The 25683-nt window shown below is 43.5% G+C and overlaps 1 protein-coding gene across 1 annotated transcript in view; it reads left to right on the top strand.

Annotated features, from left to right (window-relative positions):
* The first annotated feature begins 8947 nt into the window (after nucleotides 1-8947).
* Nucleotides 8948-25683, top strand: part of LOC144753326 (guanylin-like) — a 45129-nt gene continuing 28393 nt past the window's right edge. Inside the window, exons 1-2 of the mRNA XM_078641062.1 lie at nucleotides 8948-9100; nucleotides 21962-22115. Of these exons, the coding sequence (XP_078497188.1) occupies nucleotides 9029-9100; nucleotides 21962-22115 (226 nt within the window). The 5' untranslated portion in view covers nucleotides 8948-9028. The remainder of the gene's footprint in view (nucleotides 9101-21961; nucleotides 22116-25683) is intronic.

Genomic DNA, 25683 nt, shown 5'->3' with positions numbered 1-25683 from the left:
TTTGTTTTATTTAGTATATTTCTAGGTATGTTAAAGAACAAAAGTGCAACAGTAAGCATTTCACAGCAATGCTCACAGTGAGCAAACACACACGGACAGGTGTTGAATCCACCCACCGTAGTTGTATATTGTTACTAGGCAGGTTTAAATGGCACAAATGTGCAACAAAAACTTTTTTATCTATGATTTTAATGTCCAATGGCAGTAGGCCATAGTATCAACTGTTCATTTGCGGCCACGCTTTGCACTGGCAGGTGTATGTGGCTCAACCTGTTCACTGGGCGTTTGGCCTGTAGCCTCACCCTGTCGCCTGCTGCTCCTCCTTGTCTCTACGACATGGGGGCTTGCCATGCTGCTCCTACTGGTGCTACCTTCAGTGTCCGGCACGTCAATAGCAGCAGTTTGTGCACTTTGAGCATTGAGTAGAGCCTTCAGCGCACCGGTCCTTCCGGCTATGCCCCTTGTCAGCTGATTGCTGTTATGAGTCAGGACTTCCTGACTATTCATGCTACGCCTGCATAGCAGGGATGTGGCTGTTGCCAGGTGGTGGATAGATTTCACAGTTCTCTCTGCACGCTGCTTCTCCCTGCGCCTTGATGTAATTTCAGAGTCCAGTTTTGTGCACAGTTGCTGCATGGATTGGGACATGTCATGTATGCCTGTTGCAATGCTCTTGTTAACTTCCACCAGCTCCCTGATGCCCTTACCAATTTCCTGCATGTTGATGTTGAGGTTACGCATTTGTCTTTGACAGCACATGATGCCCTTGCCCTGCATCCTCTGAATCCTGACCATGGATCCCTCCAGGCCTTGGAAGACACTGGACCCCTCCCCACGTGCACCTACACTCCTTCCTTGTAGTGTGCGGCGTCTAGTGGTACTTGGTACAGGCTCTGTGCTGGGCTGCAGTGTGGCAGAGATGGCAGCTTCAGGCAAGTTGTGTGAGTCTTCACCCACCATTTCACCAGCAGCTGTCTCCATTTCCAGCAGTGGGGAAACGACATGCCTCCTGCTAGGGTGTGCAGCAGGTGTTTCTATTTCAAAGGATGCTGGCATTTCGGGTGACAAAATCAATAGTGGTGACTGTGAAGGTATTAGGGAGGCCTGCATTTCTTCACTGATGTCAGGTTCTTGGGAAGGTGGCTGCCCACTCGGAACACCTGTGTCCTGTGATGCACTGGGACCTGGCTCATGACTGTCATCCCTCTCGGGTGCCGTGCCTTCTGCCTCCTCAGACTGCCTTCTGGATGTGTGACCTGTGGACATATGAGCACATATCAGCTAGGTGCAAATGTCTCACAGCCACTACAATTAAACATATGCCATTGCACTTTGTACATGCTGCCTGCCCTTCATTTTGTCTGCATTCATTTGACTACCTTGGTGGTTACAGTGCTGTGTGACATGCTCTTTCATTAACTGACTACGTGTACCATGATGCATTGCTACAGTTTTGCACAGACACCCTGGGACTGGGGTAACTTAGCTGCAAGGGGTGAGGGATGGATGGGGGTATGTGGGGGATTGCTGTGCATGCATCTTACCTTTTTTAGTTGCAGCTTTCGCCGAGCTGTCCACTTCTCCCAGTCCATGGACGCTTTCAGGCTCCAGGGTTGTGGCTACCATCTCCTCCAGGTCGGTGAGAGGGGGTGCAGTGTTCCTTCCTCCACCTGTTTGCGAGGCCTGTTTGTGGTGGTCAGCCAATTTTTTTTGTGAGGCTCCTTAGGTCATAGAACCTCTTTTTTAAATCTTCAGTGACTCTGATGGTCACTCCCACTGCATTGACTTTCTCTAAGATTTCAAGCCAAATCTTCCTTTTTGCTGATTCTGGCACAGTAGGGGACTGCTTTCCAAAACGTCTGTGGTGAACCTTTACCACCTCCTCAACAAGGACCTGTAGCTCCATGCTGCTGAATTTGAGCTTTCTTTTCCTTTCAGTCTGCTCTGTGTCCTTGCTGCTTGCCATGTTAAAGTTTTAAAAGAGCACAAACTCTGTCTGCTGCTGCTGCTCCCAGTCTCTCTGCTCCAACTGCCTCTCCAGAACCTTCTAATTACTTGCAGCTGCCTGTGTAGCCACTTCCTGGTAGGAAGGGGGAGGGTGGTTGCACCTGATTGGCTGTTGTGTTAAGTTTCACTTTTGCTTGCTGTCCGATTCGGTATTTACCGATTCGGTATTTACCGATTCGGTATTTCCAATGCATTCCTATGGGCCTTTTTGCCCATAGGGATGAATGGGAAATACCGATTCGGTAAATACCGAATCGGTAAATACCGAATCGGTAATTTCCGAAAGTCCGATACCGAAATTTACCGAATCGGTAAAAAATACAGATTTTTCCCCTACATCTCATTTACCGATTTTTGAATACCGAATAGGTAAAATTCGGTATTTACGAATCGGTAAAATCAGATTACCTACATCTAGCCCTAAATTTGCAACTGTGTGTAAAGAAAGGGGTTTTTAAATAAACTGCTCAAAGACCAAGTGTTTGCTTTTTTAACCTATACAAATCCACAAAGAATAAACTACGCCTAAATAACCAAAGGTTAGACCAGGTCAAGGCGTTTGATTACTTGGGGATTAGAGTCAGTGAAAACCTGGCCTGAACTCCCCATATTCAGAAGAGTGTACTCTCTCTGCAACATGTAGACTATGCTATAATTAAGAAAGCTAATAGTTCTCCTCTTCGTCCAATCTCCCCAATTTTAGAAATACACAGGGCACTGGGAAAGGGCACAGCACTATATGGGACTGAATTGTGGGGGCTAGAACAATTGAATCAATTTGAAATATCAGAAAATAAATTTTCACAAGCAGCTCTAAACTTACCAAGAAATATGCCACTCATACCCCTCCGCCTAGACCTCGGTCTAAGATCTATTGACCATTTTGCCGTCCTGAAAGCGCTTATGTTTTGGCTTAGACTCTGTCCCAGTGACGCAGATTCCGGTTAAGGAGGCAACGGAGGAGCTTTTTACCTATCACAATCAGACTGGAGAACCCACTATGGTTCAAAAAAGTAAAGTAAAGGTTTGGCCCTATAAACTTGGATGGGGGATATGTGGGAAAACCCCGGCGTATATTGACTCCTTATGTATTGAAGTAAGGGTCAATGGTTCCTTAACAACATGTTTTTAGCCTTAAAAAGTTGGTTTAAGTTTGAACTATATATATGGATGAAATTGAACCCCTTCAAGCATTTGCACTTTATATACAGTTTAGATCTGGGGCTCTTTCATTAAATGCCCTGGAAGGTAATTGGAAGAATGCATCTGTAACCTTGTTATGCCCCCGTTGCAACGCCAGCCCTGAAACACTAGAGCATTTTATAATTTTTCTGCCCATTGTATGCAGCATTGAGGAAAACCTGGATTGTTCCAGCATGCTGCGTGCTCTCTTTTTCACGCCCTAGAGAAGCTCTGCGTGTTTTTAAATCAGATACAACTGGGTGGCTTGTTTTTACACTGTCTAGGTACCTGCTTTATGCATAGTGGAAAAGAACTAGGTTTGGTAAAAGCACGTGTCATGACAATGGAGCTTCCATTGGGGAAGGGAGAACTTAAGTCCTACAGTAGGCCAGGAACAAAAATTATTGGGGCCCGTGTTTAAAAAAGTTTGTACGGTGCTATTCTACCTCGTTCATCTTCTCTCCATCTTTTAAAATTATACTTAGGGGGTAATGAAACGTTTGTCTTTTTATGATATTTTAAAGTCATTTTTAATTAAGTATTGAATGAGGTTCTTTTAAATTATGTTTTAAGATGTGATCAAGGGAGGGATCTCCCGAAACGCGTTATGACGGCATTGGCGAAATAAATTGATGCACTTACTATACTGGGTCCACGCTTGTCTGTTTGTCTCTAGAACAGAAGTTGAAGGCGAGTTGGAGTAAAATATATATATATATATATATATATATATATATATATATATCTAACGTGATGTTGTATTATTCCTTTTTATTGATTGGGAGCAGTCTTTTGGGTTTTGTATTTTCAAATGTGATGTTTTATGAATGAGCATGTTATTGATCGAATAAACTACTACAAAGGAGTTCTACAATTAAGTGTTTCAGGCCCATGTCCTCACAAAAAAACAGTTAATCGAATGGCCTTGTGCCAAGGTGCGTGAGCATGGTTGGCCAAAATTGGATGCACAGAGATCAGGAATTGATGTTGATGTGCTTTAGGTGAGCATTATTCCTTATTCACTCATTGAGCATAATGCTAAACTCCCACATGCCGGCCACATTTACTTACATTTTGCATCATTGTTGCACCACTATTGTGGCGCATCCATGACGCAAAATACTAGTAGATATTTACAAAGCCAGGCAAGGTGCAATTTACACCCCCTTATGTGGCTTTGTAAGAAAAATGTATCGCAGTACAGCAGCTTGTGCTGCATTGCGTTACATTTAATTCTGGGAGGTGTTCTTCAAGCAATCCCAGATTTACTTAAGTTGTAAACCTGGGATTGTGTGAAATCGCTATGCCTCCCAGAAAATGGCGGAATGAGAATAAAAATCTTTTTTCTCCTCGTTATTTTCTGTTTTTATGTGTGCTGCAATCTACAGCACACATAGAAAGAGGTAAATGCCTCGAGAGATTGTTTTGTGTGGTTGATATCTCTTGTTGAACAAAATCAATTCTCTGTGTACCATAGGCACCCTTGCACCATGGCGCAAGGGTGATTGCTTTAGCACTAGGCTGCCCAAAGTGCCTGAGCGCTATGAGAGAAAGCAGAAGTGTACCATATCTTATATTTGGCACAACGCAGCACATCAAGTTGCCTCACTACACTGTGTTGCGTGAAAGGTTAGTAAATCTGACCCTTTGATGTTTGCACATACTTAAGATACCTGAAAATACATATTAAGTGCACACAGGAAATCCCCTATGTATACCTTGAAGACCAGAGAAAAAGTTTCCACTGATTTTATGCCCCTTGCAGAAACTTGACTGCACAAATTACGTACTCATGTGCATCCAGAGCTGCTCTGCTTGGGACTTAATTCAACAAAAATGCCCAATAGCTTGAGTGAAAAGTTGAGCATAAATGACTGTTGCCAGCACAACTCAATTCCTATCAGGGAGATGTGTCTTGGTTGGTGATCAAGCCTGCTATAGGAAACACCAAAGAAGCAAAGTACCTAGTACATTTAATAATTTCAGATAATTACAGATATGTATTCTTTAGTGAATGAATGATTACTCATGTTTGTATACTGACTTTATTCAATGATAGGAGTCTCAAAGCAGTGGTCTGCATGGAAAGTGTCTGAGAAAAGAGTTAAGCTCAGCCCTAAATGAAAATGACATTCTGAACACAAGGTGTCAGGGAGATTGCTGCAAAGCCGAATCCCTATGCATCCCAGATAACGGCCACTCGTCGCTAGGAAGACTTGAATAAGGAAATTATACCCAGTGGATCTAAGGTCCCTTGATACCCTTTTTCATGTAATTAGTGTTCAATAATGAAATAAATACCAATGAAATAAAATTTCCCACCAACAGTAACTGGAAAGAGCACATTTTAATTGTGGGTGGTATTTTCTAGGTTTGTGATGTATCAGCTGATAGTTACTACCGCCTTAATCCCCTCTGGGAGGAGGGGTTGGCGGTCGTAGTAATGATATACTCCTCATTAGACCCATCTTGGTAGTTATCTTTTATTATTTGGAATATTCATGCCACACATTGTATAATATGACCCGTTGTTAAACTTAACACCTACAGTCAAGCAATCACCCCACCCATCTGATAATAAAATTCACAATTTCAGCTGTAAATCTTGGCACATTTCAGGCAACAAAAACTCATGGGTACATCTACACATAGAAGAATCCATATGTTGGCAGGTCATCGAACAAGTCAAACTTGGCCCCAGATGTGGAGACAAGTCAAGTCTGTTGTCAAAAAAAGAGTTACTGTGGATGGATAAATAAGACACTGCCAATGTTGGACTTAACACAGTGGAAGACTGGACGCAGGCAGCATGTCTCTGAAAAATAACAAGACTATTGATATTAATTAAACTGTGATCTTTTTGGATCTATTTACATTTTATGGATATATAGTACATTCATTAAAAGGGTATCACAATGACAATTATACCTTCATCACTCCAGTGAAGATTTTTTCTAATTTCATTAAGGTATGTTTTTTTATTTTCACTATGGCCTTTCCCACCCACCACCCACAATAAAAAATTTGTATAATTACTGTTTCTCAATCAATACCATATTTTTCCATTTAAATATTAAGTATTTTTTGTCAAATAACGTTTGTAACTCAGCATTGTGCTCCTCCCAAATTCCAATCCATTCCCTACACTCACCAGTATTAAGCTCCACCCACACAATAGCGTGCACGCATCAAGCCGCTAGTATATTTTTAGATGGCTCATGCATGTGAAAGTAGACAGCCTTTCCGAATTTCAGAGTCTGCTTGCAGCTCCTAGTAAGTACTGCTCTGCATCCAATGGATGGCAGAGCTTTTCTAATTTTGATCAGTACCGCATGCATATGGGTATGATTGCCTAGTAAAATGTGTTGTTTTTTCAGAAAAGTTAGGGCTGCTGTTTTGCTCTGATCTCTGTATGGCTATAGAAACAAGCCTGTTATAGTATTGTCCTTTGAAACAATTAGGTGAGTCCATTTATGATCATTCACTTTGGTGTGTTGTATTTTAACCTACCCACATGTTTTAAGCGGACCCACCACTAAACAACTTCTTTCCTGTATTTATACAATCTCCCACAATAGTACTTCTTAATGTTTTTTCAACTTTTTTCAACACCTGGTGCCTGCATATATTACAGCCTTTTTTAGATAATTTAACACAAACAACAACGCTTTGAGGCATGCAAATGGAACACTAGCCCTCTGCGTCACTCTGGGGTCCCGGGTTCAAAATGGGTTGCAGGTCCAGTTCTTCTCCCCAGGCATGAGGGCAGCAAGCAGCAGGTCAGCACAGCAAGGCAGCAGCTCCTTAAGAGTAGCAGTACAGCACAGTGGCAGTCCGTCCTTTAAGTGGCACATAAGTCATTCTTCCTAGCAGAGTATCCACAGGTCCAGAAGTATATTGAAGTGGTGATGTCTGGTGTCCTTCTTGTAAACACAGTTGTGTCTTTAAAATGGGGAGACACTTCTAGAGGCTTGCCCTTGAAGTGCCCAGGTTCACAGATGCCCTGTCTTCCCTGCCCTGACTCAAGACTAACTACAGAGGATATGCAGCCCTTTGTGTGGAGACAGGAAAGAGCATATTCAGGTGTAAGCGTGACTGGGCACAGCAAATGCCTCCCATCCTACCAGTGGTGACCCATCCAGTCACACCTAAGCTCCCATTGTGTGTGGCTGTCTAGTAAGTTTATATAAAGTCCAACTGCCAACTACACCCAGTCAAATGGACAAGAGACTGCCTACGAATTTGAGAGATTTTCATGACCAAGATGTGTCAAACCTAAAGGTACATGTCCAACGTTTAAGGACACTCCTCCCTGTCAATGTGGATGTCCAGTGCCTACATTAGGGGTGACTTAAATACATTAAAAGGGAAGGTTTGGGCCACACAAAATAATAAATTTTCCAAGACAACATGACAGATTAAAACTGCACACACAGGCTCTGCAATGGCAGGCCTCAGACATGTTTAAAGGACTGCTTAAGTGGATGACACAATCAGGGCTGCAGGCCAACTAGTAGCACTTACAAGCCCTAGGCACATGTAGTGCACTTTACTAGGGACTTACAAGTAAATGAAATATGCCACTCGTGCATAAGTGAATGCTACCATGTTTTAGAGAAAGAGCACAGACACATTAGCACAGGTTAGCAGTTGTAAAGGGTACATCGTCCAGAGTCCAGCAAAAACAAAGTCAGCAAAAAGAGGAGGATTCAAGGCAAAACGTTGGGGAAAACCATACCAAGGATAATAAAATACACAATTTCAGCTGTAAATCCTGGCACATTTCAGGCAACAAAAACTCATGGGTACATCTACACATAGAAGAATCCATATGTTGGTAGGTGATTGAACAAGCCAAACTTGGCCCCAGATGTGGAGACAAGTCAAGTCTGTTGTCAAAAAAAGAGTTACTGTGGATAGATAAATTAGACACTGCCAATATTGGACTTAACACAGTGGAAGACTGGACGCAGGCAGCATGTCTCTGAAAAATAACAAGACTATTGATATTAATTAAACTGTGATCTTTTTGGATCTATTTACATTTTATGGATATATAGTACATTCATTAAAAGGGTATCACAATGCAATCATACCTTCATCACTCCAGGATATCAGGTCTAACAGGAGAATAGAACAAAATGCATTGCAAATGCAGGACAGAATGATATTATGGTCAAACAAACAGCAAACAGTCCCAAAGACGAGATGCTGTGGGTGAAAGGTCTGTTACATTTTGACATAAATCAACCCAAAACTAAATAGGAAGCGAGCCCCTCAAACAGCCATTTGCTTTCCCAGAAAGTGTTCTGATTACTAGTGAAAGAGCCTGTCACAAGCGCATGTGGGTCCATGGAAGATCAAATGACTTTTGTCGCAACTGATGTACAATTGTTTGTTTTTTCTAATTTCTATTTGCCCCTGTAAAGAATATGATCCTGTTGTCTGGAAGAGTAATAAAAAGTACTTTGCATTTTTTATTTACCCATATAAATTATGTTTAACTTTAAGACATAATTTTGCAGCTATGTGCGAGTGTGTAATCAAGCTGGTATTTGACTTTCCTGACAGATGGAGAATATTCCAATGCAGTACTACAAAGGACAGGATCAACAAACGCAGCAATGTTTGATGCCTGGACACACAAAGAAGTCTCTTTACTATTGTCTCGGTAGATCTTTACATCCTACAGGCTTTTGATTGGGGAGCAAGCAGCAATTAATGACGAACTGCTGTTTAATAACCCCCAAGAGTCTTTAAAAGCAAACCCCAAGCCCCAGCTTCTAGGTAAAGTCAAGTCGAAGCAGGCAAAGAGTTGCAGACTCAAACTCCGACCAGCATGACGTCTTTTGTGACCTCGGCCGCCATTTTTCTGCTGTTAGCAAACATTTGCAGCAGTGTAAACGTCAAGGTAGGTCTGTCTTTCCAAAGCGTCCAAACTGCGCTGCATGCGCTGTTTAATGTGTAAAAAACAAGTAATTCTAGGGTCCCAATGTTTTCCCTAGGAGCCGCTGGGAGATTTGCAGAACACCAGAGTTGCTGAAAGCCCCTGCTGCTTAGTTTTGGTTCTACCCCATGGCTCTTTCTTCCATCTCCCTGCAGTCCCTCTTTGTTTATGTCTCCCTCTCAGGTTTTATTACAATCCCTACTTTCTCTCATTGTCTTTCTTGTCCTGTGTTTCTCTTAATTCCTCTTTTCCCCATTTTCGCCTTTCTCTCTTGCGCTGGGTCAACCGTGAAAATATTTTCCAGTCCCCAAAAATGAGTGACAGTGCTCACAACTTGCAGTCACAAGTTACGTGCTGCGAGAAAGACGATTTATAGGCGGCCCAGCATTTCTGGGTACATATTCAGTTGCTTAAAGCTGGCAGAATACATGCCTGGAAAAGGCCCCGGACTTCAGAAAATTATGCAGAAATTGCCAGCAATATAGCTTGCTGGCCATTCCAGCTGCAAAACTCAGAATGGTGCTGTAACAGCGTGCTGTACTAGTAGGTACGGTAGAACAAATCCATTGTTACAAAACCACTTTTATTGTTGTCTTTAGTTAAGACTCGTTGATTAAGGTACCTCCTCTCTCAAATTCCCAGTTCTTTGACACGTAAACAATTGCATACTATGTATATTCCATTCCATTCATTTATTTTTCTCATTTCAGTTCATTTTTTTAAATTTTGCATGCCCATAGTTGCTGTATTGCGCTGATTCTGAACCTAAATTGCATTGTGAACGGTTGGCTAGCACTGTGTGTTGTATAGATTAGTATGTGTGATCTATAGCAGTAGGATGGCATATATGGGCATATGTACAAGGGGATATCACCTCAAGATAGTTGCAACTAGTTGACTCAGTTCGCAGGCTGCCAGATCTGCCAGGAAGCTATACTGACTTCTGTGTCGGTATGGCTGTCAAAATGTAGATTGAGGTCGCCAAGAATAGTGAAATTGGCAGTGCTCATTGCCAGTTCACTGGCGACTTCAATGAGTGAGAATTTAAACTCCTTAGCAGGACCAGGAGGTCGATAAACCAGCAGCCCTGATATGGTGTGATTGGCACTGAAGGAGATTGCGAAACTAGCGCATTCGCAGCCAACCACCAACTCATTAACAAATGTACAGCGATGCTATCTAAGGGTGATTATGTACCCTAATAACTATCATGTGAAAAGAGTAAATGTAATGGGGTCGCCATGTTTCATGCCTTATTTGCCAGAACGGTCAGCAGTGCCCTAGACCTACCCAGGCTGGCAGAGGAGGGTAGGTCAAGGGCAGTGCTTCCACTAGGATCACTCTCTCCATAGGTGAGCCACGGTCCCTCTGCCTCACCTAAGGGGAACTTCTTCCTGTAATCCTGGGTGGAGCCATCCTCACTGCATCAAAACAGGTGCAGTATATTTAACCTCTAGAGGGTACAGGTTAAAATGTATTGACCCTTGGAAATTAATACATAGGGTGGGTAATGTCTAGGTCATGAAGCAATGCCGTCTGACCTTTCTGGCAAATAAGGCATGAAACATGTCGACCCCATTACATTTACTCTTTTCACATGATAGCTATTAGTGTACATAATCACCCTTAGATAGCATAGCTGGTTTTTATTGTTCAAGTTCAAAGTTCAAAAGTTCAAAATATGCTTTATTCGATATTCAACAATGAAATATCATATAAGCGAAGAGTTTCATAAAATATCATACAAACATACAATTACAACAATAATTTAAAACAAACAATTTGGTCAATTCATTAAAATAAGTAAATGGTAACCAATTAAAAAGCAAGATCTGGAAAACCAATCTTAGAGTGATTAAAAGTTAACTAGAAAAGGAGCAATCAATTAGGCCTTACAAAATGACATAGCATGTACGACAAAATACATATATACAATTATTAAGAACATGATGGGCTTTTTCCATTTTACATGTCTGAGTATGAAAATGATAAAACACATGGTGGCCAGAGTCCCCTTTCACCAATTGTTATTGTTCATTACTCTGGGACCCGGGTAAAAATCGAACAAGTCCCAAGTAGAAATAGGGGCATCACCGGGTTTTGGTTGAGAAAGTCTTAAAAAGGGGACAATGTTCCTGTGTTTAAATCTGATCAATATCAGATCTCCCGAGATGTCTTTAGGCAGCCTGCCTAACCACCCCACCCTCCTGACGCTCACAATTCCGCCATCTAGGGCGGGCGGCAGCGGTCTGTTGTTGTGAAGCCAAAAGATGGTCTTATTTAGCAGCTCCTCGCTTGTTTCGTGATTTCCCTGACCAAGTTCAGGCACCCCGGAAAGAACGGACACGTAGGGGGCAGCTTCAGGGGGTAAATTAATTCTATGCCTTCTTGGCTGAGGATATCTAGGGGCTTTAAAAGGGGCACTAGTGGGGTTAGGAGTGTTATTATGGCCCCTTGGGAAGGGTATACTCAGGGCAGGGTCAATTGTTCGTGCTTTTCTGAGTTCAATAGGAATAGGCTTGTCCGGGTTTATACAGAGCGTGGAACGTGGGGAAACAGCAGAATTTACAGTTGGTGGGTAAGACCTTTTTACTATTAGTTCAACACTGGTCAACCTGTCTCCCAACTCCTTAATTTTAGTGACCAGGGGTAACAAAGCAGCATTCAACAATCGCTCAAATTCGGCCAATAGGGTCGATTGAAAGGGGGAAACAGGATTATTTAATGTAGACCCTGCTTTATGTGGCGTTAACACAATTGGATTGGCAGGGAGGGATGGGGAGCTACAACACATTAGATTAACATTTAATGGAGTTTCCTCATTGTTGAATTGGATTAAATCAGGGGATACAGGCACAATCTGGGTGGTACAGTTTATGAGATCATTGTCTTTGCCCAGTCTGGGGGGGGTTAATATATCAGGGACATAGTTAGTGCCGCACACGGCATTGAGCTCTTCCCAAAAAGACATCATGGGAGGACTATGTATGGCCCGTCGACGACACTGGACAATGGAACATAAATATGTAAACTGTATGGTGTCTCTGTACCTCTTATGTTAGGACCAAGTGGGGTGGCCCGCCCCGGCCTCCTCTGGCCTCCGAGGGCCACAGAGGGCCCGCCCTTTGCCCGGGCTTAGCCCGCGCGCGTCCCGCGCAGCGGGAAGCGCGAGCAGTTTTCAAAGCCCCCGGCGGGAAGGGGAGGGGCTGGCAGTCCGTTGTGGCTCCCGCTGACTCCTGGAACCTGTAGGCGCTGTCTGACTCAGCGCGCCCCACCGACGATGCGTCTCCCGCGGAGCGGGAGGCGCGAGCAGTTTTCAAAGCCCCCGGCGGGAAGGGGAGGGGCTGGCAGTCCGTTGTGGCTCCCGCTGACTCCTGGAACCTGTAGGCGCTGTCTGACTCAGCGCGCCCCACCGACGATGCGTCTCCCGCGGAGCGGGAGGCGCGAGCAGTTTTCAAAGCCCCCGGCGGGAAGGGGAGGGGCTGGCAGTCCGTTGTGGCTCCCGCTGACTCCTGGAACCTGTAGGCGCTGTCTGACTCAGCGCGCCCCACCGACGATGCGTCTCCCGCGGAGCGGGAGGCGCGAGCAGTTTTCAAAGCCCCCGGCGGGAAGGGGAGGGGCTGGCAGTCCGTTGTGGCTCCCGCTGACTCCTGGAACCTGTAGGCGCTGTCTGACTCAGCGCGCCCCACCGACGATGCGTCTCCCGCGGAGCGGGAGGCGCGAGCAGTTTTCAAAGCCCCCGGCGGGAAGGGGAGGGGCTGGCAGTCCGTTGTGGCTCCCGCTGACTCCTGGAACCTGTAGGCGCTGTCTGACTCAGCGCGCCCCACCGACGATGCGTCTCCCGCGGAGCGGGAGGCGCGAGCAGTTTTCAAAGCCCCCGGCGGGAAGGGGAGGGGCTGGCAGTCCGTTGTGGCTCCCGCTGACTCCTGGAACCTGTAGGCGCTGTCTGACTCAGCGCGCCCCACCGACGATGCGTCGGTTTTTATTGTGTCAAAGGATCCCAACAGAATTAAACATTTTCTGGATTCCCTTAGATCTTTGAATGTCACCCCCCTCACCACCCTATTCTTAGCCCCTCACACGCACTGACCTTACAGCATTAAACAGATCAAAAGATCTCCGAAAAATAGCCCACAGACCTCTAAGGCATTGCAGCACCGGCTTGACAAGGAGCGCCCTATGATGAAGCAAGACACCATACCAGGTATGTGAGGGCATCTGATCTTACCAGTCAGATCCCACTCATCCACTAGGTCAGTATAGTCTGATTGCACCACATTACAGGGTCTAATAAGGCCCCCCAGAGGAATTACCTTCTCTTGTTTTGCAATTCATATTCTCGAGGAATATGGGTGTAGGACCTCATTAAATATTATATTCCTCATCCCCCTCGTTTGATTACTTACATCAGCTTGTGCCCATGATCCAGATGAACTTGGGCACCCATTGTACTTCATCATTTGTTACGCAGATGCAGATTTTAATTTGCCTCTGCCAGAAAAAGTATGCATGATGGAGATTTCTGCTTTTTTGGTGCCTGTATGTGTGATACCCTTGGGGCCTCATTTATGGTATTTTGGCATGTGGCAGTACAGTAAAGCACCTTGTTGTTGGGCTGGTACATGCCAAAGTCGAAGGGAAGATATGCACCGGATTTAAGCACAACAGTACATTCCTGTCCTTTGTGCTTGCACTGGTGCCATTTTGTCAGCCTAGCGCCAATGTGGGCACCCTTGCATCATGGTGCAAGAGTGCCTCAATTGCAGGCAGCATTGTTTTTGTGCAGGAAGGGGCACCTTCCTGCAAAAACAATCCTATGAGGCGTTTTTCTCTTTCTATTTTAGCTGTAGAATTCAGCACACATAGAAAGAGGAAATAAAACCTAGAGAAATAAACATATTTCTCCTCGTTACACCTCACCTTGGGAGGCATCCGGATTTAATGCTTCCTAGGTTTACATCACTTTGTAAATCTAGGGCAGCATCAAACTCCATGGGTGTTGTGTGGGAAAACTCACTGCAACACCAATTAAATACATCCCGGGTGCAGAATAAGGTGACACACTGATTTGCTCGGATGTATGTCATTACCACACATGCTTTTACAACGCATGCCTTTACTATGCAACTTGCACAACGCAAGTCGTTACAACGACTTGCGTTGGGGGGTGCTGGATAGTGAATAGTTTAATTTACTATTCCAACTCCAGTCCCCGTGGATAGTAGGGAAGGTTTTGGATAGTAAATTAACTATTCCCTATCATAGAGCGGCCCCCCAGCGCAAGTCGTTGTAACGACTTGCGTTGTAAAAGTTGCGTGGTAAAGGTTCTGCGTTGTAAAAGTTGCGTTGTAAACGCTGTTCCCCATTTGCTCTGCATCACCTTACTCGTGATTTATGAGGCCACTCAAAGCCATGTAGGGTGACTTTGCATGGCTTCACAAATCTTTATGAGACCCCAGCATCATACATGCACCACTTTGAGTGATGCAATATTGGCACAGTGCTCTCATAAATAAGACCCTGAGTGCATCAGTGACAGAACGTCTATACAACATAGTCAAAATGGTTGTAAGATGCATTTGAGATGTTGTTCATACTGTATTTCTGTGTGTGTGTATGCTGAATTTGTGTATGTGTGCCTATATGTTGGGTGCCATTCTTTACAAGAACTGTAAAAAATATCATACCTAATGGCTTTGTCAATGCCTATCATAATGAACAGTACATGCAACATCCTAGTTGTCAGTGATGGTGGTGAGTCAAAGTTCTAACCTTGTAGCTACAAAAAAGTCCCATTAGGAAGCCACAATAAATACGATGGTTTCCAGTTCTCTTGGCAAAGTAACATTTTGCCTGGTCTTCATGCACTGAAAAAAAAACAATTTAAGAAAGTGTTTTAGGAAATGTGACGCCACACTATTATACTCTTGCTTTATGTGCAGGTCACGTTGGCCAGATGACCAGACTGAATTCAAATACTTAAGTCCACCAGAATAAAACTCATCTGCACAATCTAGTTTACTTAGTACACAGTCACAATCACAGAAGCCTCCAAAACATACGGTTGTATGTTAAAATATCAACTACAGAAATATTATGCTACTAAAATATTGTAACTAAGATATCAAGGACTAAAATATTGAGAAAGTAAGTGCTTGTAGGTAAGTATAGATTTATTATTCTTAACTTCACATCTGCATATCTTGTATAGATCTTAAGGTGGAATACCAATGAAAAATCAATCCCGGTTCTAAGAACCGAAATATTGCATTGGCTCCCTATCACATCCAGGCAGAAATTGTTCAGACTAGAAATGCAACAACTTCTCCACAGAACAGATAAAAAAATACCTAACTCCACATATACATGCCTTGGTGATACATATAACTTCAAGGTATATAGCTGTGGAGTTAAGAACAGTAAATGCTTACCTCCCTTTCTGCATATTCCCTACTATAACCATCCTTTAAAACTCATTCCACACAAACACACAGACAGCATGGTACCTACTCTCACTTTTGTGCAATGCTATATCTTGACATCTGAAGGAGATTTCAGAACCATCATGAAAGCCTTTGGCCCCTCCGTTCTGGACACAACTGTGCACTGCTAACTGGAGTTCCAAATTAGACTCCTGCATGACACAGGTCCACCCTTCATACTAATACAATGGTAGACTCAAGAAATTCAAACCCACATTTCCTACTTTAAATACCGTCACTGACCACCGCTTGAAGATGTATCACATTTAAGACTTGTTACATCACATGCAACACTGTAATGAACAGTGCTCTCCCTACCTTGAAGAACTATACATCCGATCACGTTTGTGATGAAGTAACCCATCAGCTGAACTCCAAATGAAGCCCATAGTTTGATCACCAAACTGTCGAAAGATGGATCTCCTTCTCTGAACAAACAACTTGGGGAGTATCAGATTTCAAAAAGAGGTAATTGACATGTGCCTCACTTGTGACCAAAGTTAAACTCGTGAACGCCTCAGGCTGTAGAGAGAATTCCATGCACTAGTACAAGGTTTTGCCTCTGATAGTCTGGGGAAGGGGCATACGTATATAAGGTGTGGCTTGATAGTTCTAGTAATAGTACTCACATCACAGTATGGTTGCATGGCAGAAAATATTGTATTCAGATATCCTGGTCGTCATATACATTGTATCCTAAATATCATTTACAAAAAGCCATCCCATTGGGTACACATTTTCTATTAACTCTTATAGGGCGATATTTTTGGAAAAAAATACAATATTTATGTCGGATGATATACTGGCTACAATATTCTGGTACCACACCGTAAAGATTTTTTCTGTAGTGTTCTTTGATCATGACAATAGGGCCAATCATATAACATGCATGGTAAACATTGTGATTGTGTGTTACTTTTTTCGTACCCACCCAATCGGTGATGCATTGTAGCATCTGATAATTTTGCCTCATTTGTAAGAACATGCTGCATGGGATCAATGCATGAACATCCATTTAAATGTCTGGTAACATGAATACTACTTCTCTTATCCACTGCTTATAGTACTTCTTGCCCCACACACTACTCAAGTTGGTATTGTCCCTCAATATAGGCACAGTACTTTTCATGTGAAACCCTTTTCTATTAACACTTTATTCGAGACACTTTCTTGTGCTCCCCAGTGGTTCCTTAGCACTGAGACAACCTGCCCTTCTCCTCCAATGAATATCCATTTGTCTTGGATGCATGTAATTACTTCTCCTGTAGGCCCGTTCTCTCTACAGTTTGCCCAGTATCCATGCCTAGAGGGTACCATTGTCTCCATATTGGGCAGTCACAAGATGAGCATGGGTGTAGATGCCACCAATATGAAAAACTACTATCGCTGCTTCTTTCACTTCTTCACCGGTCATTCCATTCTCATTTGCGCTAGGCTTCCACTTTCAATGTGCTCTCTCCTACGCCACTAAAATTTTTGCAAACTTCTCCATTTCTCACCTCAAACCAATGGGTCAAATATCACTTCACTCACATCAACCACCTGGGCACTTATTACAGATAGGGCACATTGTACTTCTTTGTGCTACAGTTTAAACAGGTATGCCGTGAGCTAACAGAGACAGTGAGCCCTATTATAAGTAATGAGCTGCCCTCACGGCATCTGTGAACCTGCGCCTGCCCTGGATGCAGGACATTCAGTGAAATATGGAGCGGATGTTTACAAGCTGTTCAGTGTTTCACAATTATGATGGCATGCTCTGTTAAAATGCAGGTCTAGTGAGCGACTGTACCTGCCTGTAGGCAAATATTCTGAGGGGTCATGGGGCCTCCTCCCCCCCCCCCCCCACCCCCCCCAGAGGGCTGACTTAAGGAGGCGCACTGACAATGCACCACTTTTTTGTATTGCACTGTGACTTTACTTCTTAAGGGCCTGTTTGCCCTCTGGGCCTGTATCCATAATATGGAGTAGGTGACCAAGGAAAGCGATTTGCTCAATTGCATGCCCCCATGCAAATGAGGGAACACCTTCTGAAGATAGCATTGGCAAAACATGTGAGCCAGCACGATCAGTATTGCAGAAGTGGCTGTACAAGCATATGAAGAGGGATGTAGCTTAGTCAGTGAGATTTGTCAGGATGTGAATATCAAATTTCCCAACTAAAAAAGCAGTGGGTTGCAAGGTGGAGACAGTGAAATGAGCAAGGTTCCGGATGGACTGTTTCTATGAGGAACTGGGTCAGTACTGATTTGCATTCATTGGGCCTCTGCCTAGAGTGGCACAGCTGGTGAAAAATTATGGGTTGGAGTGCAACCCAGAGCGATTGGCCCTGGTAGGACTATTTGCAAACACTCATCCCATCAACTTTCAGTTGTTTGATTGCCAATAGTATGCCTGGAAACCTGAGACTGGCACAGCTTTTCAAACCTACTACTACCAATGTTTGTAATTTCCAAAAGGTAGTACATTTGCACCCATTCAAGGAGTACATTTATGGGTGTAGATTTACTTATTCTTTGGTAAACCAGTCACTGTAGATATGTCCACTCCAAAAAGTGACCTAACTACTAAACCAAGAATGCATTTAAGGGTGTCATACCCCAGACACGCCCCAGAAGCGTCCAAATCAACTTGGCAGTATTTCACTATCAGGAGATGTCACACACTCCAGTACATGTCCTACCTATTACATAAACTGCATACTTGCCCAAGGGTGTACCTTGGGCCTACTCAGTGCTTAATTTGAGCTGTGGTTTCCGGTGCTCGGCACCAGCACTTTGTTGTTAACCCCGGCACTAATTACAGCTGCCACTTGGTGGTGCTGTTTGGATAGTTTAAAGATCAGCAGAACAGCAATTGCCTAATAATTCATTACCTATTAAAAACTGCTGCCAAGCTATTTCTGTAGCATTTGGGGCCTGGGGTAGTCTGAAGGGTCACACTAGTACTAGTGTGCTGATTTGTTGTTGTGTTGGGACTGTCGCTGGCAACGCCTGCTGTAGCAAGGGCGGTGTAAGCTGCGGAGGCCTCCTAACGAGACCCCGGCACTTATTCTTTCACAAATTACCCACTGGGCCTATCTTAGGGGTGTCTTACATGTACAGAATGGGAAGGTTTGGGTCTGGCAAGTGGTTAAACTTGCCAATTCAGCGTGGTAGTTTAAAACTGTGTGTGCAGACACTGCAGAGGCAGATCTGAGATACACTTACTGGGCTACTCGTGCGTGGCATAATGAGTGCTGCAGACCCACTAGTAGCATTTGATTTACAGGCCCTGGGCGTGCACAGTGCACTTTACTAGGGTCTTACCAGTAAACCAAATATGCCAATCATGGATAACCAATCAGAAAAACAGTTTCCCTAGGGAGCACTTGCACTTTGACACTGAACAGCAGTGGCAAAGTGCCCAAAGAATCTTAAGCCAGCAATAATGAAATCCAGGACACCATCAAAATTACAGTTGGTAAAGGCAAAAATGTTAGGGGAACCACGCCAAGTATACCAAGTCAAACAAACACACACTTGCACACCCACACAACTGATTACACACCCATACAGCCACTCACACACCCACTCACAGACCAACAAAACCACTCACACACCTACTCAGAGACCCGCACAACCACTTGCATACCCACTTACACACCCAATCACACATTCACACACCCAAACAACCACTCACATACCTATTTAGCCACTCACTTACCCACTCACAGACCCACAAATCCACTCCCGTATCCACTCAGGATCACACAGCCATTCACACACCCACTCACACACCCATTCACACACTCACACCCACTTACACACACATCCAGCCACTTACACACCCACTCGTACATTCATTCACACATTCACGCAAAATCAAAGGTTAGAAGGACGTTACAGTTAGGAAATAGCATTTAAAAAATGTCGAAATTCACTCACACACCTACTCAGAGACCCGCACAACCACTTGCATACCCACTTACACACCCAATCACACATTCACACACCCAAACAACCACTCACATACCTATTTAGCCACTCACTTACCCACTCACAGACCCACAAATCCACTCCCGTATCCACTCAGGATCACACAGCCATTCACACACCCACTCACACACCCATTCACACACTCACACCCACTTACACACACATCCAGCCACTTACACACCCACTCGTACATTCATTCACACATTCACACAAAATCAAAGGTTAGAAGGACGTTACAGTTAGGAAATAGCATTTAAAAAGTGTCGAAATTCACTCAAAAAAGTAAAGGAATGTTATACACTGAAAATACAATAAACCTGTAGAACTTTTTTTTATAAGCGAAGGTTACAGGAACATTATAGTTAGGTACAGATTTTACAGACGCAAAACTATAGAAATTCAGCAGTTATAGTTATAGTTATCTCTGGTAACTATAACTTGGGCACTTAGGTAACTGAGGGCCAGATGTAGGTAGGAATCATTTACCGATTTTTAATTACCGAATCATACCGATTCGGTAATTAAAAATCGGTAAATAAGAAGGGGGGGTATGTAGGAACATCCAGATGTTCCATTTACCGAATCGGAAAATATCTGTATTTACCGATTCGGTAAATACCAACCGGTAATGCTCCATTCATTCCTATGGGCTTTGCAGCCCATAGGAATGAATGGGGCATTACCGGTCGGTATTTACCGAATCGGTAAATACAGATATTGCCAAGGGTGCAGGGGGTGTCACTTTGACACCCTCTAGCACCCCCAAAAAAGGTTCGGGGCCATGTGGCAGGCATACCTGCCCTAAGGGCAGGTCTGCCTGTCATATGGCACAGGTGTGCATGCACACATGTGCATGCACACCTGAATCGGTATTTTACCATCAAATATATTTGATGGTAAAATACAGATTCTGTAAGGGTTGTGGGACTCAGAAGAGTCCCACCTACATATCAAAAATATCGAATAGGTATAACTACCGAATCGGTATTTTACAGAATCGGTAAATTTACCGATCGGTAAATTTACCGATTCTGTAAAATATGTGTCCGTACATACCAAAGCTCAAATACCGGTCGGTAACGGCCGAAAATACCGATTTTCGGCCGTTACCGACCGACCTACATCGGGCCCTATAACTCATGCCCTCCCCATGCGCTGCTAATTACCTCAAATATTACATCACTGATGACATCTATCACATCAGTGATAATATCACTGCAAAATTTTCAGTGAAAATATTGATGAGAAAACTGTGCTTGGTGGGCGAGTTATAGTTACCTGAGGGCACAAGTTATAGTTACTTGTGATATCTATAAATGCTGAATTTTTATAGTTTTGTGTGTGAACCTAACTATAACTTCCCTTTCACCTTTGTTTTTTTCAGTGATGATTGATAGATAGATAGATCGATAGATAGATAGATAGATAGATAGATAGATAGATAGATAGATAGATAGATAGATAGATAGATAGATAGATAGATAGATAGGAGAGCGGCCATTAGATCTCACAGAGAAAGAGCTGTGCAAAGCTTCCTTCCACCCTTATATCCAAGAATTTTGGACAGCCCATCTGTTTTGAAGTCACGATCCTTCTGCGTTAAGCTGGCTCCATTTCAGGACCATATGACCTTTCAATGTCACTTGCTGTAATAACCACTTAACACTCACTGACTTTTAAATGTATGGTGTTCTAAGGACACCTGATGCAAAAAAGGAGACAATTTATGTGTATGTATGTTCTACAATGTTAACTTATGCACGTTCAAACAAAGAAGGAACAATTATCTTTTTCAATAAATAAACATCTCAGTCTAATTTCCTCCCGTATATTCAGCACGTTGTTTTTTCTTTTTTCACAGTCTGAGCAACTGATTTATCAAGGACATTTTGGAAAGAAATAATTTCCCGATTTTAAAGTTAGCTGGTAAATAAATCGTTAAGGCTGCCCTGGTAATTCCTCTACCAGCTACTGTGTTCCCCATGCTTAAGCCTGGACACCTATGTTTGGAAAACAAAACATTGCTACCGTTGTTAATTCCCTCAGCTTTCTTCAGAAGCAAATGATTGTTAGAAACATCGCCGAGAATTACCAGGGGATGCACGGTGTTGTTGGAGTAAATGCACTGCAATCCCCGAAAATATTGGGGATGTTTTAATAATAGTGCAAAGTGAGAAAAAAAAGTCCTGTGATCTAAATATAGGTAATTTTTCCTATCTGCTCCATAAACTCCATGAGCATAATGGAGCCCAAGGTAATGTCGTTGACTACATCATCGGAGGACTCTACTCAAAAGTTGCAATGGTGGAGGGCGGGAAGCATGATTTTACAAACCTCGCGTAATCCTCGTTTCTTATTACATGCAGGTTGGAGGGCACTCCTTTACCCTGGATGAGGTGAAGGAATTGAAAAACATACCCAGAATAAGTCCAAGAAACTATGGTATTTGGTGCAACGGCCTTCCTGCGAAGTTTAAAGCGGCGTGTTTCGCCAAGCCTGGAGAAGCCTATGCAGTACTAAGTAAGATAATTTAGTGTATAAGCTGGGTATGAGCTTTGCATGAGAGTGATCTGGTCTGGAGTGATCCAGGTGATGTGGGAGATGAAAAACTACTTGTTCAGTGGGTTTGTGTGAAAGTGATTACATCCTTCTCAGGGTGGAGTGGGGGTGTTTATGAGCAATATAAAGGTGCTCCATCCCAACCATGTCCTCCTCGTGAGGAGTGTGACCAACTGGCATGGGTGCAAATTCAGGATGGTGAGTGTAAAAATTCAGGACAAAAATTCAGGACAGGAGGTCAAAATTCAGGACAAAACTTCAGGCCAAAAGGTAAGTTTTACAGATCCATCAGAGGAGGTTGCGCAATAGTATATAGTATATAGTTAAGCCCATCCATATCCAAACATATTCAACCATTTGTAAACCTATCCATCATGTATACTTCCTTCCATCATTTCACTCATCCATCCCTCCATCCACCCTTTCAACCTATCCATCGGTACACTCATCCATCCACTCTTCCACCCATCCATCCATTCACTCACTCAACCACCCAGCCATCCTTTCACTTACTCATCCATCCACCCAGTCACTCATCCTTCCACCCATTCACCCTTTCAGTCATCCATCCATCCGCCCTTTCTCTCTCCATTGACCCTTTCAATTAGCCATCCTTCCTTCCACCCATCAATCTACTCATCCAATCATGAATCCATCCATTGACCCTGTCACTCATATAATCTTTCTCTCATCCATCCTCTTTTTCACTCCTCCACTCATCTATCTATCCTTTTGTCCATCTACCCTCCCTTTCACTCACACATCCGCCCTTACATCTACCCTTTCACTCATCCGTCCATCCATCCACCCTTTCACTTATCAATTAATCAATCATCCATCATTTCACTGATGCACCCACCCATTCACTCCCCCATCATCCAACCTTTCACTCATCCATCCATCCTTTAACTCACCCATCCACCCTTTTACCCATCCATCTACCCTTCCACCCATACATACATCTATTTACCTTTTCTCTCATCCATCCTTCCACTCACTCATCCATCCATCCTTTCTCTCAGTATCCATCCCTTCACCCTTACAGTCATCCATTCACCCTTTCACTAATCTATCCAGCCATCCACCCATCCCTTCACTTATTCACTCGCCCACCTTTTCATATTAATTATGACCTGAGCCTTTGTCTGCAGAGACAGAAGAGGCCCATTAAGAATTTCACCCTTGCTGTAGTTCCTAAGGCAAGGGGTGGGTTGGAGATAGGGTTCACTATGCCGTTGCACATAGACAATCTGAAAAGTGGAAGACATGAGTCATGCATGATGCACAGTGCCAGGGCATGTGGTGACTGTGGCATGGTGTTTTTTCCAGGGATTTAAGTGGGATGAAATAACTGGGGGGTCTCTTCAAAGGGGGTGTTCGATGTAATTAAAGGTGTGGCTTAAAACACCTAAGCTAAACATCTGTGCTTAGAATAGTGTACCACCTGACTGGTATTTTGCTTCTTCTGTCATTGTATCCAGTTATATAACACAACAAGTACCGTTACACCTGCAACAAGCCAGATCTATTGACTTTGTCAATGGGTGTTAGTTGCATAAAATAAAAAAGCGGCAAGCATGGCTTCCTTTTTTTTTTTTTCTTTTTTTTTTGTTATCCTCATTTGCCTGGCCCACTCTTATTCAGCCTCCAACTGCCATACATGTACTCATAGTGCAAGGTAACCCCTGCCCCTGATAACACGATTGGTGGGAACCGGCAGGAGATGGCCCGAAGAGTATCATGGGTAGTGACTCCGAACTTGATGTTTTGATCAGTTGAACTAGCCTTCGGAGCCGATTGAGGGGGCCTAGTTCTTGGAGTTCCAAGGCATAATCATAGGACCGGGGAAAAAAAAACCAAAAAAAAACCCCCGGTTACTATCTCCAAAGAACTAAAAAGTTCCAGAAAGCCCGACCGCGTTCACCACCTGATCTCGACATGTCTGTTTTAGAGGTTGCATAGAGAGATGATAACCAGTTTGCGTGTGTTGGTGCTAGATTTTTAGTCCAGACCTTGCATATCTCTCTTCTTGCAAGCAATATAGCATAGAACAGAAATGTCCTTGCATGGCCCTTTATGCTGTTGTCCCATCCAAATATAATCAAGGAAAGTGTGATGGAGATCGAGATGTTAAGAATAGAGTCCAGGGTTGCTTTCACTTCGTTCCAAAACTGTGATATGTTAGGGCATTCCTTAAACATGTGGATATCTGAAGCTGCGATATGGCCACATTTGTTACATTTCTTACCTGGGATAAATTTAGATAGCTTTAACGGTGTAAAATATGCTCGGTGCATTGTAAAAAAATGATTACGCCTGAGCCATGCAGGTTTGACACACTTATATAGCAAGGTACAGGAATTCTGCCAGGTTTCGATACTCTGAGCACCAAGTTCTGTGCCCCATAGTTGTTCCGGGAGGATGAATTCTCCATCTATCTCTTCTAGCAAGCTCCAATACCACTGCGAAACCTCTTTGCCCCCTACTGATTGCACTACCAGTTTCTCTTCAGTGATGCTATGCTTCCCAAGTGTTGCCCCTGACCTGTTCGATGCTTTGACCCAGCTATCTAATTGTAAAAACTTAAACCTCGAAAGCTCTATACCCCGCTGGTCCCGCAACTCCTCCCAGGGCCTCAGTGATTCGCCTGCCAACACATCTCCCCATGTTGATATCCCTCCTGCTCTCAACGGAGTAGTAAGCCTGTCATCCAGGCAAGAAGGCAGCCCTGGAGATTCCCAGATGGGTGCGAAGTTAGAGTAGTATGACAAACCCAGGTTCTTCCTTATATGTGACCATAACTTCACTTGGGACATAAGAATCTTTAATTTGACTTTTTTAAAGTATTTCTTATCTCCAAACTTAAACATGTAGCCGTTAGTTGGTAATCCAGCACCAATCAGCATGGCCTTAAATATGAGGCCTATTGATGTATTAGATGGCACTTTTAAAAGCATTCTCGAATGAGATAGTTGGAATGCCCACGCATAGTATTGCAAATCAGGCAGAGATAGACCCCCTTTTCCCTCCTCCTTCTCAGCTTTTTCCATGATATTCTTGCCGATTTGTAGCCCCAAACGAAAGAATTGAGCTCTCTCTGACATTTCTCTAATACTGTTTTGTCAAATGCGAGAGGAATAGTGTTAAATATAAAAGTAAATTTAGGAAGGATTGACATCTTTATCAGACTTACTCTGCCTAGGATAGTCAATGGAAGATTAGACCAAGATTTTAGTAGTTTCTTGATTTCATTGAAGATTCTCTCAAGATTAACTTGAGCAATTTGAGCGACGTCTTGCACTACCCGGATTCCCAGATATCTTATTGAATTGGTTATGTTTAGCCGTAAGTCGGGGATGTTCCATGCCATGATGTCAGTTTTGCTTGAGTTAATCTCATAACCCGAGATTCGGCCAAACTCTTCAGCTCTCTTTATTACTACTGGGAGTGCAATCTCCGGGTCTGAGGTAAAGACTAAGATGTCATCTGCATACAGAGCTACCCGTTTTTCCCACTACCCGAACCTAAA

This window comes from Lissotriton helveticus, chromosome 5_1 (genome assembly GCF_964261635.1).
Source record: "Lissotriton helveticus chromosome 5_1, aLisHel1.1, whole genome shotgun sequence".
Taxonomy (NCBI): Eukaryota; Metazoa; Chordata; class Amphibia; order Caudata; family Salamandridae; genus Lissotriton; species Lissotriton helveticus.
This window is presented reverse-complemented; position numbering and strand designations above follow the sequence as displayed.